Below are 16,118 nucleotides of genomic sequence, written 5' to 3' on the forward strand. Positions count from 1 at the left end.
GGTGCACTTCAAATAATTACGATTTCTCTTTTTCCTACAAAAATTTACGCAGTTCCTGCCCACTAGAAACCAAATTACTCTTAGTAATTTCACTGCAGTGAAAACAGCAAAACACTTCAGACTTGCAGAGATGAGAATACACTCAACTCTAAAGAGACACCAATTTTAAATACCAAGCCTTCAGAAGTCCTACAGGTTTCCTTTCCTGTGTGACCAGGTAGTGCGGGTTTATTTCTAAAGCAGAGCATGACAACGGAGACTGCTACTCAGATGTGCGGGTTTTTGAGTCCCGACGAACTCCCGGAGGGCAGGGCTGCGATGCACCGGTTGGCAGCTCCATGCAGTCACCGCAGCTCAGGCACCCCCACGCTCAGTCCCAGCACCCAGGTTTTTTGCAGGAATTGTAGAAAACAGCAAGTTCTGCCTTACAGACCCATTCTTTCTGCAGTGTCTGGGTGCACTACAAAAATAATACCTACTAACTAGGCTGAATCTAGTAAAATACATGGTGCTCTCAAAGCGAGAGGCTTGGCAGGAGTTGAAAATCCTTAGCATACTAGTGCCAAAACTCTGAAAAAACCTGAGCTATATTCAAATACACCGCTTGCTACAGAGCACACAAAATTTCACCAATATGCAGCAATACAATGAATCCAGTTTTCCAACCATTCTTCAAGTACTTACTTTGTTTTTTCATAAAACACTGCCAGGGGTTTTGAAAAAATTGCAAACATAGTCCCAATCACTGAAGGCAATGAAACGTGGCTGATGATGTTGTGAAGAATAGCAATAATTGAAGGACCAACAGAGACCAATGTTTCTGAACAGATTTCTTTGGAACTGAACACATGGAAAGAGTTTAGTAACATCACCAGGAGTTTAAATAGAGAGGCAAGCTTTCCAAGGGGTTCCTTTTTCTTCTTAGACCAATCTGTAGGTGTCTGTGGAGCTAACATTAAAAAAGAAAATAAATTAAGTCTTCTTGCTATTTAACCACACACATAACAAAAGACATCTGAACTTTGTCTACAGGAAAAACAGAACTCCGATTCCCAAACTACATCTACGCATAAATAGTTTAAAAACAGATCTAACAGAAGACATACATTTTAATGCATAATTTTATCATTCCAGTACAGATATGTTTCCTATTCCTCTTATTTATATTTATGGTCGGTCATACAAATGACTCTGCTCTTAAGTATCTTTAATGCCTACTTGCAAAAGGACAGCTACAACTCTACAGGTACTGGCTGCTACCCATAAATTCCAGACCAGGTGAGGAGGGAAGGGGAAGTTCTATTAGTTCATTTATTTATAAGTGAAGTTTCCATCATGCTTTTCCTCATTAACATTTCCAATTACAGCATTTCATTCTTTCAGCAGTCCAACACAACATCTTACTACTTTAACAAATTCATATGGGGCAGAGAAATACTTCAAGTCGTATACTAAATTACATTATTTTGCAAATTATTTCTTCAGCTTTAGTAGTTGTAAGTGGGAGGAGGAAACAAAACACAGAACATTTTACATACAATGACCTTTTGTCTTCTGTTAAACCTATTCTCAACTATTTTATGCAAAGCAGCTTCAGGAGCAGTAGCTTTGCAAACATCATGTTCCCAGTTTACCGTTGGTTTTAGGCATCGGTTTACCACAGTATTTAGACTGTGGATTATGGTCAAGCATTACTGCTTGGGATTGTGTCTGAACAAAGCAAGAGCAGCAGATTTCACATGCAAAAATGGAATCATAGCCAAAATATCAAACACAACTTCAGAAACCAGCTGTGTTTTACAGTGGACTGAATAGTAAAGCGGCCTCAACATTTCCATCAATTTCACATGTATTTTGTCAGGCTGTGCAGTAACTACTCAACTGCTCAACGAGTAGAAGAGATCTGATACTCAGTGTACTGGATGATATTTTTAGCTCCTTTTTATGATTTTTTTTGTCAACGCCTTCAGTGCTTAGCTGGAATGTGTAGCATGCACAGGCCACTGATATCCTACAGTCATCACTTCTGCATCTACAACTCTAATTTTCAACCAGCTCTGAAAGAAAGACAGAAACGCTCAACATTCAAGTATTTTCTTACATCTATTTTTTGGCTGATATTTAGTACCATATGGTGCAAAGTTGATGCAGTCAACCATAACTGATATAATATGGGTGAGACCATCCATCATTGATAACATCTGAGGAGGAAACAGAAGTCATCAGCAAAGCCCAAAAAAGCAACAGTGACCAAAAAAAAAAAAAAAAAAAACACCATCAAGTTGGCTATTCAGGACAGCAACGCAAGCAACTTTTAAATTTAAAAGTGGATGAAATTCGTCTGTATTATGAGGTAAAATGCAGAAAAGTTTACATTTCAAAACACACACAGTTACAGAAGCTGAAGATTGAGTCTCCCCACACTATACAAATAGAACATAAGCATCTACACTATCTAAAGAAGCAAAACAGCAACAGGCAGCTGTAAGAAGGTGTTCAGTTTAAGAAGATGCATCAAAAGTATTAAGGTTTGATGCACTAGCTGCCTACAAAACATGTTACCAAATGTCAGTGTGTGCTTAAGTTCAGTTACTGTACCAAAGCCTGATTTTCAGAAAAGTCACTGTGGGCACAACACTAAGGTTGTCATTAACATTCAGGAAGCACCATCCATTTGTAGGACATTCAAAAAGATGGCTCAAGGGTGGGTTTTTTCTCCCCCAACCCATCATAAATTCTTCTAAATAAAACACAATTTGCTTTTAAAAGGAACACTGATACCGTGGGCCAAAAAGAGTTTAATTTCAATATAACTTACATACTGAAGCTCTAAATGGTTTAAACTTGGCATGCTTAATAATTATTCATTTTTGAAAACTGAAGTTTATCATCAGGATACAACAAGTTATAAAAGTGTAATTCTCCAGATTCCACGTCTCTTTCTCATCTATTTGTTCCTTTCACAGTATTTTTTCAAAAGATAGTCAACTTTGAAGCATGAAGGACTTTATATTCCAAAGCTAACGTTCACCAACACCTACAGACACTCCATCTGCCCGTATGATGTGGGCTTGCAAACAGGCAAGACTGAGACAGTAAGGCTTCCCCTTTCAAAAGCTTACTTCTAAAGCTTTATAAAAGAGAAAAATCTTTATATTTTAGCGTACAAGGTTGACAGTTCCAGGAACACAGCAAGTTACACCCTCTGAATACTACAGTGCTACTCTAACCACCTTCCTAATCCAAATGCCTAGTTTTGGAGTATATGTAATTCAACCTGAAGTTACTTAATATACACACACACACATTTCAATCAGACAAATATTTAACATGATGATGACACTCACTAAACCATTATTACTTAAATAGTTAGAAGACAAATCCAAAGATTGCTTAACTGCTATTTTAGTATTTAAGCTTTATAATTATTTTTACTCCCTTCTTCCAATCCATTTCTAGATTAACTCCAACTGCTGTTAGTACAAAGAATTTTGTTACAGCTTTAAGTCTCACCCAAAACACTTTATGCTATAGAAAGTACTACATTAGACTTTACAATAGGTTCTTATATCTAATTTTAAAATTTATCTGCTAAAGTACTTATATAGTTCAATATCACTGGTTTATACTCACTACTGGAGTTTCACCTTCTAGCCCAGATATTATTTTGGCACAAAGTTCTTCACAGCATAGGTTTTCTTCTGCTGTTGCAACTAAAGCAGCACAGCGAGCAAATGGTCTATACAGGTCTGACCAAGTGCGCAACAAGGATTTCATAGTTGGCTTTAACAACAGAAAGAAAAAGTTTATAAATATCAGTGTCTGTGCATAGAGAGAAAAACTTGCTTTAAGTTTTCTTCTTGTGTCAAAACCTACGTAACTCAAGAATTCCAACCCTGGAGCAGTGGGCCAACGTATAAACATATTTGTAACAAACTCTACTCCGAGACCATCAGATAGTACTTCACAGTTGTTTTTATAAACCCCACATTGTTTCTAATCGACATTATGCATTCACTATTACCTGTGGAAATTCCTTAATGGGGAAGATATGCGATACTGGTAGCAACAATGCACTATAAACAGCATTGAAGTTGTGTTCCAGTGCATCACCCTGATTTACTTCGTTAGTCTGCAATGAGAAAACAATTTTCTGAGTAATGAAGCTGCAAAATTTAGATGACAAATAAGGCTGTTCTGAATACATTTACTTTGTACATAAGATCTGCGCAAGCTAAATTGCCAGTGGCATTTTGAAATTAGCTATTTTCAGTTCTTAGAAGAGTTCAAGTTGATCCTACTATTTAAAGAGACAAAAAGCACTGTTTCTAAATTTCAAACAGTTTAATTCCAAGAATAAAAACAATCAGTTCGAATGTGTCATGTATTTTCTACTGAAGCAGTACCAATATTTCACTTGCAATAAGTGACAACAGCAACCTACTTAGAGCACCTAAAGCTTTCTTCACAAATTCTAAGATTTTTAGGTCTAATAATTGTACGAGGATTAGTTCAACAGCTCTGACATTACAGTCAATGTACTTCTAGCAAATAATCTGCAGAACCTGTTGAATATTACATTTATATGGCTTTCACTAGAGCTTCCAATCAAGAAGTGTATCATTAGTGAGAAACACTGTTCTAATTACGTCCTGAACATCACGACTTGGTATTTATTGTATTGTCACATAAAGTAAACAAGGCTCTTGGTATTTAAAAGTTAACAGGTCCTGGAGGGCAGGTTCCCATCCTCGGTAGCAGCAAGACTATGCCAAGGAGTAAAGGCTCGAAGCACATCTGAAACATGCTTATGATCTTAAAAAAGGAGAAAAACATTCCCGACGCTGTACTTCAGAGTGACCATTCTTACTGACTGGAATGACTACAAAACACACTCTTGTCACTACTCCACTACCGCCCTTCATCTACCTCACTGCAAATGTTCATACTCCACTTAGAGACTCTTTAAAAAAGTGCTGCACACCTTCCAGTTTCACAAATACTACAAAGGCTTATTTAAATTTTACTATCACTTCAAGGCATGTAATTCCTAAAAATACATTAAGATAAAAGATCAGCACAAAGTTTTCCTGTGGCTTTTTTTTCGGGGGAGGATGGGGAAGAGAACAAAAAGCCACTGTACCCGATTAATCCATTCGGTCAGCGGATTAACAACAATACTCCACATTCTCCAAAGATGCTCTTTATTTTCCACTTGCTTTGCGCTCTGATTAAGAATGCCGATCACAGATTCACTGAAAGCCAGCGGAGACGTAGGCCCAGACAAAACAAAACCCACGAGCGTTGTTAGAATTACAAAGAATCTAGGGAAGAAAGGGAAACAGGTAAGATAATTTTTTCAGCTGAAGTTCGGAAAAAACTTCTATGAAGTCTCCTATGGGAAGCTGATAATAAACACACACCACCACATACCTCTCATCTGTTACACAGCATTCCAAGAGGTTATTATGGAAAGGCAGCTGAATTAAGAACAGAGCTGGTGTTCCCTGGTAAGTGAAATTTAAGAGGTCAAAACAACACACACACTGATCAAATGAAACACCTGCCTCCCCCACACGTGTGCTTATCTATCTATTACATTTAGCTCTAAATCAGAAATTTGCAACTATTAAAAGTTGTCAGAAACTCTCAATTCTAACACTTCAAAATAAAAATCCTCTTTCATTATTACAGGACTTTCAGCATATTGTTTTTAGCTATAGACAGGTAGATTACTCATCAGAAGGGAGAGCTGGAAACAGTCTGCATTCTGGAACATGGAATAATACAACTTCCTGAAAGGTCTGGATCTAACGACTTATGAAGTGCTCTGTATGTTGGTACAAATATGACATCCTAATACATTTCAGCATAAAGGAAGTTCTGGAATGAAGTCAGACTTACATTTAAAAGATCCATATCAGCAACCTGATAAGCTGGTGATCCCAATACTTTTGAAGGCAATTCCTTAACAGTAATATCAATGAGAGACTAAGTAGGGGAAAAGAGGAAAAACATATGTAAACATTTTTCCCCCGAGTGTCCTAATATTTTAAATAACACCACAAATAAAAGCAAAATTGTAACAATTGTTTCTGTTTAGCAAAAAGAAAAAAATCCATCATAAAAGTAATTGTCCTTGGAAGCAGAAGGTTCTGGTACTAGAACCATATACCCAATTATTTGAACACTGCTGATAAATCTGAAGAACGCTTAGAGAAATAAACCCTTAAGCAAGACTCCACCACCTGATGAGAATTGCATAACTTAATTTATACCAAAAAAGTTGTTTCTCTTAAAGAGACCATTCTGGTAAGTTAGATGCAAACGCCTGCTACCAATCAGAATCTAGACCATCAAAAAGAAATGAGATCTCAAAAACAAGACAAATCCATCCAACTTACCAGTATTTTCTGCACAGGAAGAGAATTTGATCTAACAGTGTTTTTTAAGGCCTGGAGCAACATAGTCAGTATTTCTGACCCTTGCTTTTCTTTCTTATTTCCTAGAACAAAAAATATTCGCAGTTAGAGCAGAACAAAGTAATGGTGACTCTGACCATCATTCAAAACTTAAATATAATGCACCGTAAGATCAAAAAAAAAAAATTGTGTATGTTTATAGTCATAGAACAAATACTTAATATATTTGGATACCAAGTCTCTGCTCTGAAGAACAGTGTAACTGAAACTGAGAAGTTCAAATAAAAAACCCCTCTGTTTCATTAGTAAAATGGAAGCACCTTTTTATCATTAACAACCTTAACTTTGACATGCTAAGAAAAGTTGTGAAATTTTGTGTTCATCCAAGCAATGCAAAATCCATTTCTCTTATGCTTTTCAGTTAGATCTTTCAATATTAAAGCTTCATTTTTAAGAGTATTCTGTTCTTTCAAAGCCTGTACAGAGTAATGGACTTTTTTAAATAGGAAACATCTTTTCTAAATCTGTAAAGACACTATGCTTTATTATGAAATAAAATTTAATTAAATAAAAAAAGGTAGTCACAGTCACATAACAAAGACTTTATACTTATTTGAGTAATACACTGAATGTCTCAATTTCTCAATACCAAAGATGAGGTGGAATTGATTTTATTTTTTTTTAATGGAAAGATTTCTTCAGCAAGAAAAGCCGTTAAAGCGCTTTCATGTCTTACTGCTACATGCAATCCACCTGCAGTCCGATACTACTCTGCCCTCCCCGTTAAGCCTCACTGGATCAGATCAGTATGATTTTGTATTTGTCACACAAAGATGCAGGCATCATGAAAAACATCAGTTGTTGCCTCAAAAACAACTATTGATGATGCCTAAAACCAAGTTTTACCAGCAACGAAGCAAGTAATACTTAAGGTCTAGTCTTAAAAAAAACCCTCTAACTGATCAGCAGTAAGAAATTAAAAAAAAAAACCCCACAGATCAAGAACAAACCACATTTTTTACCTGATTCAATAGCCATTTTTACATATCCATTTATGTCCTTCCATATAACATTCAGCATACAATCTACAAGATAACAAAACATTTTTATTCAGTTTGTAATAAAAACACTAAACACAAATGCAGTTAAAATACAAACTGTCTTAAACACAGACTTTGACGTAAGCCCAGAGTGTCATAACCTTTCAAACCAAGTCAGACCAGTCCTGTTTAATGGCAACACTGGAATATTACAGAAAGTGGATATTTTTAATCAGATTTCCCTCCCCCATTTTATTTTCCAGAAAAGAAATCAAATTTGACCACTAAATTCTTACCAGGAACTTCTTTTCCAATTGCAATAAAGCCATCCTGAACTGCATTTATAAGTGTGCTGGCATGCTTACAAAAAAAAGAAGGGCTACTGATCAGTGGGTACTGGAGAGGCTCTAGGAGAACAAAAAAACATGTTCTATAAATCTGTTATTTTGCAGTCTACCGGCAAGATAAGCCTTAGAAAATTAATCAAGTATTTAACATAAAAATTTCTAGTATCAAAGATGACAACTTACAGTTTTAAATGTTTAAAGCATTTAATGCTAGTAGACATCTTGAAATTACCAACATTGTTGGATTTAAAGTTACACGAAAGTACTTCCAAAAAAATGTAACTCACATACCTAAACTAAGTGCAAGTTTGTTTTGCTTAGCAAAATCTACAACTTCTGGTCCCATCAAGAAGTGAAGCAGCATTTCAATTCCCAAAAGCTGAATGGAAGGTAACACCACCACTCCTGCTGTACTAGAATTCAAGTTCATCCTTGGTGTGACCGCACTTGCAAACGGGTAAGGACCTAGAGCAAGGGCAGAAAAATTACATTGCCTCATATTTCACCTGCAATCAAGCAAAAGGAAAGATCCAATAGACCAAAATCCCAAAGTCAACATGAAAAGCACGAATCATAGAAGAGCACGGGCTAAAAGGGACCTCTAACAGCCAGACAGGCATCTAGCACGCACTCCTATTATGCAGTGTTTAATATCACAGTCATAACCATGTATTTTGAAAGCTAAAATACTTATCTTCCAAAGACTGCAAAGTCTCAGATGCCAAACTTCACTTTGGCAACAAAAGCCTCCATGCAAGTTGTGGTTATAGAGGAAGTCACATGCTACACTATAGCCTAGTTGCATAGTAACTACTGCTGTGAGAGTTTCCATTAGAAACTTTTACATTGAACACAAGTTTAAGAGGCCTCATGTGCAAACCTCAGTTATGATCTCACAGAACTAAGATGAACTTTTTAAAAAAAAAAGGGAACAAATGAAGATCTATGTGTCTAGAACACTTCCACAACATACCTGAAGCTTCTAATTACAGCAGTCTAGAATTACACAAGCTGTGAGCGCTAGGCTTTCCACACAGAGAAGAAAAAGAGGCAGTCCCGTATCTCAGGCATTTAGATGTAAAGCTCAAATAGGTGCTATTTCACATGTAGTTAAAGCATCAGAATTACTGTATTATGATCACTGGTTACTGTTCAGGCAGAAATTAAAAATGCTATAGAAATAAGAATGGCATATATAAGTGTTTTTCATGTATTCATCTATGTGGTAGGTTTCAAACCAATGCTCCCTTGCAAAAAAGAACACAACTCAGGACATTAAAACTGGTCCTCAACACAATTTGACTAGCACGATTTTGTAAACTTGAAATACTGACTGCAACAGCTTAATTTTACCCAATGTAAATCTCTACCTCTGAGCTCTCCAATGAACATGCAGAAAAATGACTGTTTTCAGTAATAATATACTGCAAAAGAAAAAGCATAAACACATTAAACAGAACAGATTACTTGCTGTATCTAGAATAGAGTTGGAAACAGGCTTGTACTTTAGTACCTGATTTCGGTGTAGGGGTTGCCAAGGCTAAATTTTGGTTAGCTGGTACACGCGAGGGAGTTCCTTGCAATGGAGCAGAAGAATCTAAACTTAAAGTACTTTGGATTAACGGTACACAAACCTGCAAAGATATCAAACCACAGTGAAAATAGGTATGCCATACAAACCATAAGCCCCAAAGAACTACATATTTCAAGTATTGCATGGACTGCACTGTTGTTCACAGCATCAGTGTTTCAGAGCTTCTGGGTACTTTTAACAATATTTTTAAGATGCTGTATAAAACATGCATACCAAGACATGAATTAGAAACAGCTAGATCAAACAATAACTCATGTCAGAATGAGCCAACTGAACCATATCTAAAAGGGTAATTGTTTTTCCTTTACTCCCATCCTGAAGTTTAATTAAATGAAATTTGCAATCCTAACAGAAACTGTTCATTCCAGTTACAATGTGTGCAGTAACGAAACACCTGGATCATTTTTCTCTCTATGCATCTTTCTAAATATTCTGTGATCCGTTTCCCTATAGCAGACTTTCCAAAGCAACACTTGCACAGCAAAAGGACAAAGCAGTCTGTATACAATGTGCTTATGTTTACTATAGCTGTGCTCTCACCGGAGATGTTCTCCAAGATGCTCACGTGACATGCAGATGTGCTCTCAAATCTTTCGGAACTTTAAAAAGATTGCACACATAGTCCCAAGCACTCTTGCTATATACAACACACACACAGAGCATGCAAATAGGTAAGTCAGATCTGGTTCCTTAAGACAGTTCTATTTTAATAATAAACTAGAGAAGGACAAAGCAGGTACAGAATAAGTTACAGTAACAAAGAGGAAACGTGGCTTCACGCACTTAAGATAGGCTAACGATGTCACGGCTATTTTCAGTTGTGTTACCTGTTCAAAGTTTGCAGGCAGCTGAGGTCCTAGCCTCATGAGCAAATACCACCAGACCTCCAGTTTTGTCAGTGCCAAAGCCTCTGTTCTCACATGGATCGAGCTCAGCGGCTGCATTAGCAGTTTCAGCCTTTTAGCACTGCACAATATATCTTGAAGACCAAAAGAGCATATTATTAAGCAACAGAATTAAATAATTAAATCACAGAACAAGAAAAAAAGGAAAACTTTTAAACGATTTTTTCCTAATATATTTTAGCTTAAAACGCAATTAACAGTTTGTAGAACTAAAACACATAGTAAATGCACGAACCTTTCAGACTTGTTTTAGTGCTCTAATTGTTGTCTAGAATCATCCTGGAAATAGCAAGTATTTTTTTCCAGTACCAAGACTGAAATGAAATCTACTGAACACCAACATACACAGGAAGAAATTCACTCTTGCTTGCTATGTTAGAGAGCCCTACCTGCCACAGCAGAAGAAAAACCAAACACTTCACAATATGTGCATTACCACTGCATGAGAATAAATGATCTTAAATAGAGTATTCTGAGGCTGCAAATGATCATTTCCCACTGAAGCAGCAATAGCACAGTGTGCCTGGACACAAGTTTACTCAAGTCTATGCAAGCATTAGAAAATAAGAAAACAACAACTTTTAGCCAGCTCAGCAGCATCAGAACCTGCCCACCTGCAATTCGTAAGAAACTGCTGACAGAGACTGCTTTCGCCATACTGGAACACGCACAGCAAATGCCAATTATGCCAGGGATTTTATTTTCTGATAGAGTCAAATTCTTTGTTATTTAATTTATGGGAAACAATGATCAGAACACATGACCAGATAAGAAACAAATTAAAATCACTATTTAAGTTAAATTCAGCTCAACTAAGAAATGCCCACATTTAGCTTTCTCTTTAGGATACACATGAAGGAGAAGCACAATCAAGGTTCAAAAAAAAAAAAATAATACTGTGTGCTTTGACACAGGCTGCACTTAAAAGACCTGTTCACGTCTCAGTTATACCTTTAAAGGTATCTTTTTTAACACCTCTAGAATCCTCAAGCATTGCTCTTCTCCAATTAATCCACACAGTCCAAAATAAGATCTACAGAACGTTTTACTCTCTACTTCATTGCTGTCTGGATCAATTAAAGCGTTACAAAACAAAAGTTGTTAATTTTATTCTATTCATTTCTCCTAGCAGAAAAATTAAGACGAAGCTACTGATCAAACTGTCACTTTTCCTTAAAAAAAAAAAAAAAACAGAAACACAAAACTTGAGTTTTACTTTTGTATATACACACAGTATACACCACTGTGTACATACCACAGACATACTATGTGTATATCCAATGGTATGTACCATAGTATTGACCACTATTAGACAGAATATTCTCTTCCACTTCTGTAAAGTGACAGTAGTCAAAACAATTCAGGTTAACTTTTTTAAATCTACCTGGATTTAGAGCAAAATTATCTATTAGACTCTTCCACGCAATGAAGGCTATTTTCTTTACCACTGGTGAGCCACTACGAAATCCAAGTTCCTCCAGTTGCAGCAATGAGTTGATAAAACTGCCACTACGATGCAGAGTCTGAAGATAAAGAAGTTCAGAATTAAGATATTTATGTTGTCAAAAAAAATCCTTCCCTAAAGATTCATGACTGTAAAACTTACTGCTTTTCTGCTTACCTTTCCAAGTAATTTGACAAACAGCGGCCATAATTTTAGCACGTAAGTCTCATTTTTTGCAGAAAACAATTTCTGAAGTTCTGAAATTAATTTCTGCAGACAGAAAGAAACATAATTTCTACAAGAAATCTATTCAAAGTGTTCTAAAAAACTACATACTCATACCAATGTTTGCAGACACAACCAACCTGGAACTATGCTATTTCTAGATTAAAAGGATCTAATTCTGTACCACATAATATTTGCTGGTAAATCAGTCCAATGTTGCTACCATCTCATTATTCAATTATTTTCATTTTTCAATTATTCTGCTAATGGCAACCAACAAATCAAAATCCATTTACTTAAATACTTGTAGTCTCTCTAACTCTCAAGTCAAAAACACACTGTGAACCTAAAAAAACCACCTTGTTTGCGTGGGTTTCTTTGTAAAGATACTTCACTTCAGCAGTGAATAAGGCAAAATAAGTAAGCTTACAGTTATGGAAGTGAGAGGAAACATGAAAAGCTTCATCAAAAACGCTCATGACACAACACAGCCACACTCTTATTTCTTGGGAGGTCACTGCAACCGGTAGAGATGCCCAATGACAGGGTAGAGCAAGACACACAAAAACCCAAAACCCTACAAAAAAACCTGCAAAAGAGAGGATCTGGGGAATTACAAGCTAGCCAATCTTCCTCCCATGCCTGGAAAAATTATGGAGCAAATTCCCTCGGAAGCTATTTCTAGGCATATGGAAGAACAAGAAGGTCCTTACCAACAGCCAGCATAGTTTTACCATGGGCAAAACCCGCTTTTCCAACCTGACTGACTTCTACGAGGAAAGGCCTGGTTTTGCAGACGTAGGGAGCGCAGCAGATGTTCTGCACTCCAACTTTAGCAAGGCTTTTGACAGTCTCCTCTAGTCTCCTTGTAGCCCAACTAGGGAGATACAAACTAGTTAAGATTACAAGGTGTGTGGCTGGACTGTTGGGCTCAAAGGCTGGTGGTTAGCAGTTCAGAGCCCCGGTTATGTATGCGATTTGCGAAGGGTTGATAAGGGCTGATACGATTTAACACAATCAATGATCGGGGGGAAGTATTGGTTGATATGCTGGAGGACAAGGCTTACCATTCATGGTGATCTTTACAAGCTTGAAAAATGGACTGACAGAAACCTCAGAATTCTAAGGCAAAGGCCTATACCTGGGACAGACAAACCCCATGTCCTGGTACCCACTGAGGACTCACTAGCTATGTGACCATCTGCAGAAAAAAAAAGTGGCAGAGAAGAATTCTAATGTGAAGTCAGTAATGTGCTCCTGCATACTGGACTGCACTAGCAGAAGCACAAGAACCAAGTCAAAAGAACTGACCCTTCTACTTGGTACTCATCAGACCACCTCTTGAATACTGTGCCACACTGAAGTACCAGAGCTACCAGCAAACTGGAGTGAATCCAGCAGAGGGTCACCACTAAGATGGTTAGGGGGACAGACCTCATGACGAGAGCTAGGCATGCTTAGCTTGGAGTGGAAGGAATATAATTGCAGCCTTCCACTACTTATTAGCTGGATTACAAGGAAGAACCCAGGTGCTTCAGAGAAGTACTGAAAGGACTGGAGGCAACAGACACAGGTTTCAACAAGACAAATCCTATTTTTACCATGAGGGTGGTTAAGCACTGGAACAAGTTGCCCAGACAGGCTGTAGAATCTCCATCCTTTAACATATTCAGACCTCAACTGGACAAGGCCCTGAGCAACCTGGCCTTAACTTTGAAGCTAGCCCTGTTTTGAGAAGGAAGTGCTAAGCTAGATGATGCGAGTTACTGCCACACCAAGTTCTACTGATTCTAGTTCAGTAAGCAAGTCCTCTTTAAGAGACAATAAAAGTTTAATGATATTTATGAGTTAATGCTATCAAGACAGGTGCATAAAGGTCATTTAAAAACAGCAAGTTATTTTCCTGATCAATGATTCCCGTCAGAAGCTTAATTTTATTTTTTTTATACAGTTGTCCTGTATTTACATTCCTGTTACATTAACTTTTCTGTCGAAACTGCAGCCATCAAAAGTTGCTGTCAATGCACAGTAACTTTCTGCTGCCACTATCTAGACTGTAAATGAAATTAAACCACCCCCAACCAACAACCCTGATTACTACTCCTGTTGCCAGTAGAAAAATTGACTTTGCCTCTAGAAAAAACTTACTGTGGTCATTAGGTGCTCAGTGACAGCCGCTACCTCCTGCTGTTTCTGGAGCAGCAGTGGCATGCCCATCTCCAGAGCAGTGGCACCTCGTAACTGCACCTTGTGAGCTGAATGGACGACCAAAGGAATGATCAGTTTTGCCCACCTCACAGCCTCCTCTCCCATCTGGGCTGGAGTTTGCTCCACCAAGCTAGATCCAAAAAACAAACATAAGTATTACAGATCTCCAACAGACATACTGCTTAGACATGGAAGATAATCTTAGTTTCACCAATAAATGCTCTAATCCAACCTATGATTTACAGGAAACCATTCTAAATAATTTTTTTTATTTTTCTAAACAATTGTATTTTGACAGTTCACTGAAAACCGCAATGCTGAAGTGTTATTTCAGATAAACCCCTCCAAAAGCAGAAAAGACTGACATTTACAGTTGTCCTTTCCATTCTCTCACAACTTTTTGGGCAAATGAGCTGAATTGAGAGCCTGAAGGAAACACACCATAACTTCCTTATCAGTGACCAAGTACAAAGCTTGCATATTAACCATGCCCTGTGTGTTCTTAGAGGTTCAGACCAGCTCCAACAGGCCATGTTTGCTGAAAACAATATATGCCCGCTTTTGAAAAACTCCTCAAACCCTGAAGCAGCACAGGTTTGCACAGGCTCAATGGATGTTAGCCTACTCAAGTGTTCTTACCTTATCCCTCTGCTCCTGAGCTCTTAGAGCACAGTATAACAAACAATTCCATATCTTTACACCATCACACACAGAAGCCAACAAGCTTAGAGAACACTTAAATAAGAGTAAAGATATAAGCTCAACATATTTACTAATAAAGAAATGAAATTAATAATAAGTATTAACACTAAGTAAAGATAAAATCTGACTATTCTAGCACTGATAACCAAAACAACGCATTCTTGGTATTGGTCCTAAGAAGTACCCTCAGTAGTGTTACAAGAAACATTGCAGTAAAATTTGTAAATGACCACTGGGACATTTTTAAATAAAAACCCATATAATGGCCGAGAATTTCTCAACTGGGTAGATGCTGAAAATGAAAGCTAGAATGTAAGAACGTGACTTGTGAAGCACACATGAGACTTTGGTAGTAATTCCTAATAAGCCATTAAAAATTAAAGCAATGGAAGTTTATCTGAATATTGACTACTTTCGGTGTCAGAATAATTTTGTCATATTATCATTAATGGCATATTTTGCAAATGAAGTGGTTCAGGAGAACCGCTGGTGAATAGACAGAAACAGAGATGGTAGTTTACATCATTTCACTCTGTTCTTTCTACTGACTGTAACACAAAACTCTGTGGGGAAACAGTCTTGAACATAATGAACAGTTCAAAGAGCATTCAAAAAATATTTCTTTAGAATACTTTGTGCCACTAACACTGTTTCAATAGTTTGCCCCAAAACCCAAGCATCTATTTTAACAAAATTGCAGCGCACGTACCGTATAATAACATTTAGTGCTTCGTATTCAACCACCATAGATTGTACATCTCCTTTAGTAAGTATTGTTTCCAGGGTAGAAATTATACTGGACACCTGAGGAAATAAGACGACAACATTAGAGTGTGCATCTAAATACAACTATTTCCACGAGGAGCCAAAATTATGAAATTATGTTTCCCAGGACTGTGCCCTGTGTTTGGATTATGCTTGGTCTAGTTTTAAGGTTACAGCAAACTGAGTAAGTCTGATCAAACTTGAGTATTCACATTTCTCCCCTATGCTGCTTCGCTTGTATCTAACAGAATTGCTCACACCACAGCTTCTCCCTCAAGAGATGCAATAATTTGTTGGCTCTTCTCCCTCTGTAGCTGCCCTTAGATTTTTTCCAAGAACTTAGGCCCTACACTTGGCTGTCAAATCTGATGGAAAACGATCTTCAGATTCAAAACCTACTGAGTGGAGAATGACCAAGAGATTGCACAAGTCTCATCTCCCTAGGAAAAGAGGCCACACACAAAAA

At 37.3% G+C, this 16,118-nt stretch overlaps 1 protein-coding gene across 4 annotated transcripts in view; it reads right to left on the reverse strand.

The window, feature by feature from the left end:
* RIF1 (replication timing regulatory factor 1) overlaps positions 1-16,118 on the reverse strand; it is a 31,058-nt gene that overhangs the window by 11,563 nt on the left and 3,377 nt on the right. Inside the window, exons 5-21 of one of the 4 annotated variants that reach the window (XM_054207854.1) lie at positions 15,597-15,691; positions 14,126-14,315; positions 11,930-12,022; positions 11,693-11,831; positions 10,231-10,382; positions 9,323-9,443; positions 8,101-8,274; positions 7,759-7,869; positions 7,445-7,507; positions 6,405-6,505; positions 5,905-5,991; positions 5,434-5,507; positions 5,144-5,324; positions 4,025-4,132; positions 3,634-3,783; positions 2,102-2,201; positions 685-949 (exon numbers count right to left, since the gene is read on the reverse strand). In XM_054207854.1, the coding sequence (XP_054063829.1) occupies positions 685-949; positions 2,102-2,201; positions 3,634-3,783; positions 4,025-4,132; positions 5,144-5,324; positions 5,434-5,507; positions 5,905-5,991; positions 6,405-6,505; positions 7,445-7,507; positions 7,759-7,869; positions 8,101-8,274; positions 9,323-9,443; positions 10,231-10,382; positions 11,693-11,831; positions 11,930-12,022; positions 14,126-14,315; positions 15,597-15,691 (2,204 nt within the window). Of the gene's footprint in view, positions 1-684; positions 950-2,101; positions 2,202-3,633; positions 3,784-4,024; positions 4,133-5,143; positions 5,325-5,433; positions 5,508-5,904; positions 5,992-6,404; positions 6,506-7,444; positions 7,508-7,758; positions 7,870-8,100; positions 8,275-9,179; positions 9,234-9,322; positions 9,444-10,230; positions 10,383-11,692; positions 11,834-11,929; positions 12,023-14,125; positions 14,316-15,596; positions 15,692-16,118 lie in introns of those variants that run through there. The other 3 variants (XM_054207856.1, XM_054207855.1, XM_054207857.1) reach the window with 3 other exon arrangements.

This window comes from Rissa tridactyla, chromosome 7, assembly GCF_028500815.1.
Source record: "Rissa tridactyla isolate bRisTri1 chromosome 7, bRisTri1.patW.cur.20221130, whole genome shotgun sequence".
Lineage (NCBI taxonomy): Eukaryota > Metazoa > Chordata > Aves > Charadriiformes > Laridae > Rissa > Rissa tridactyla.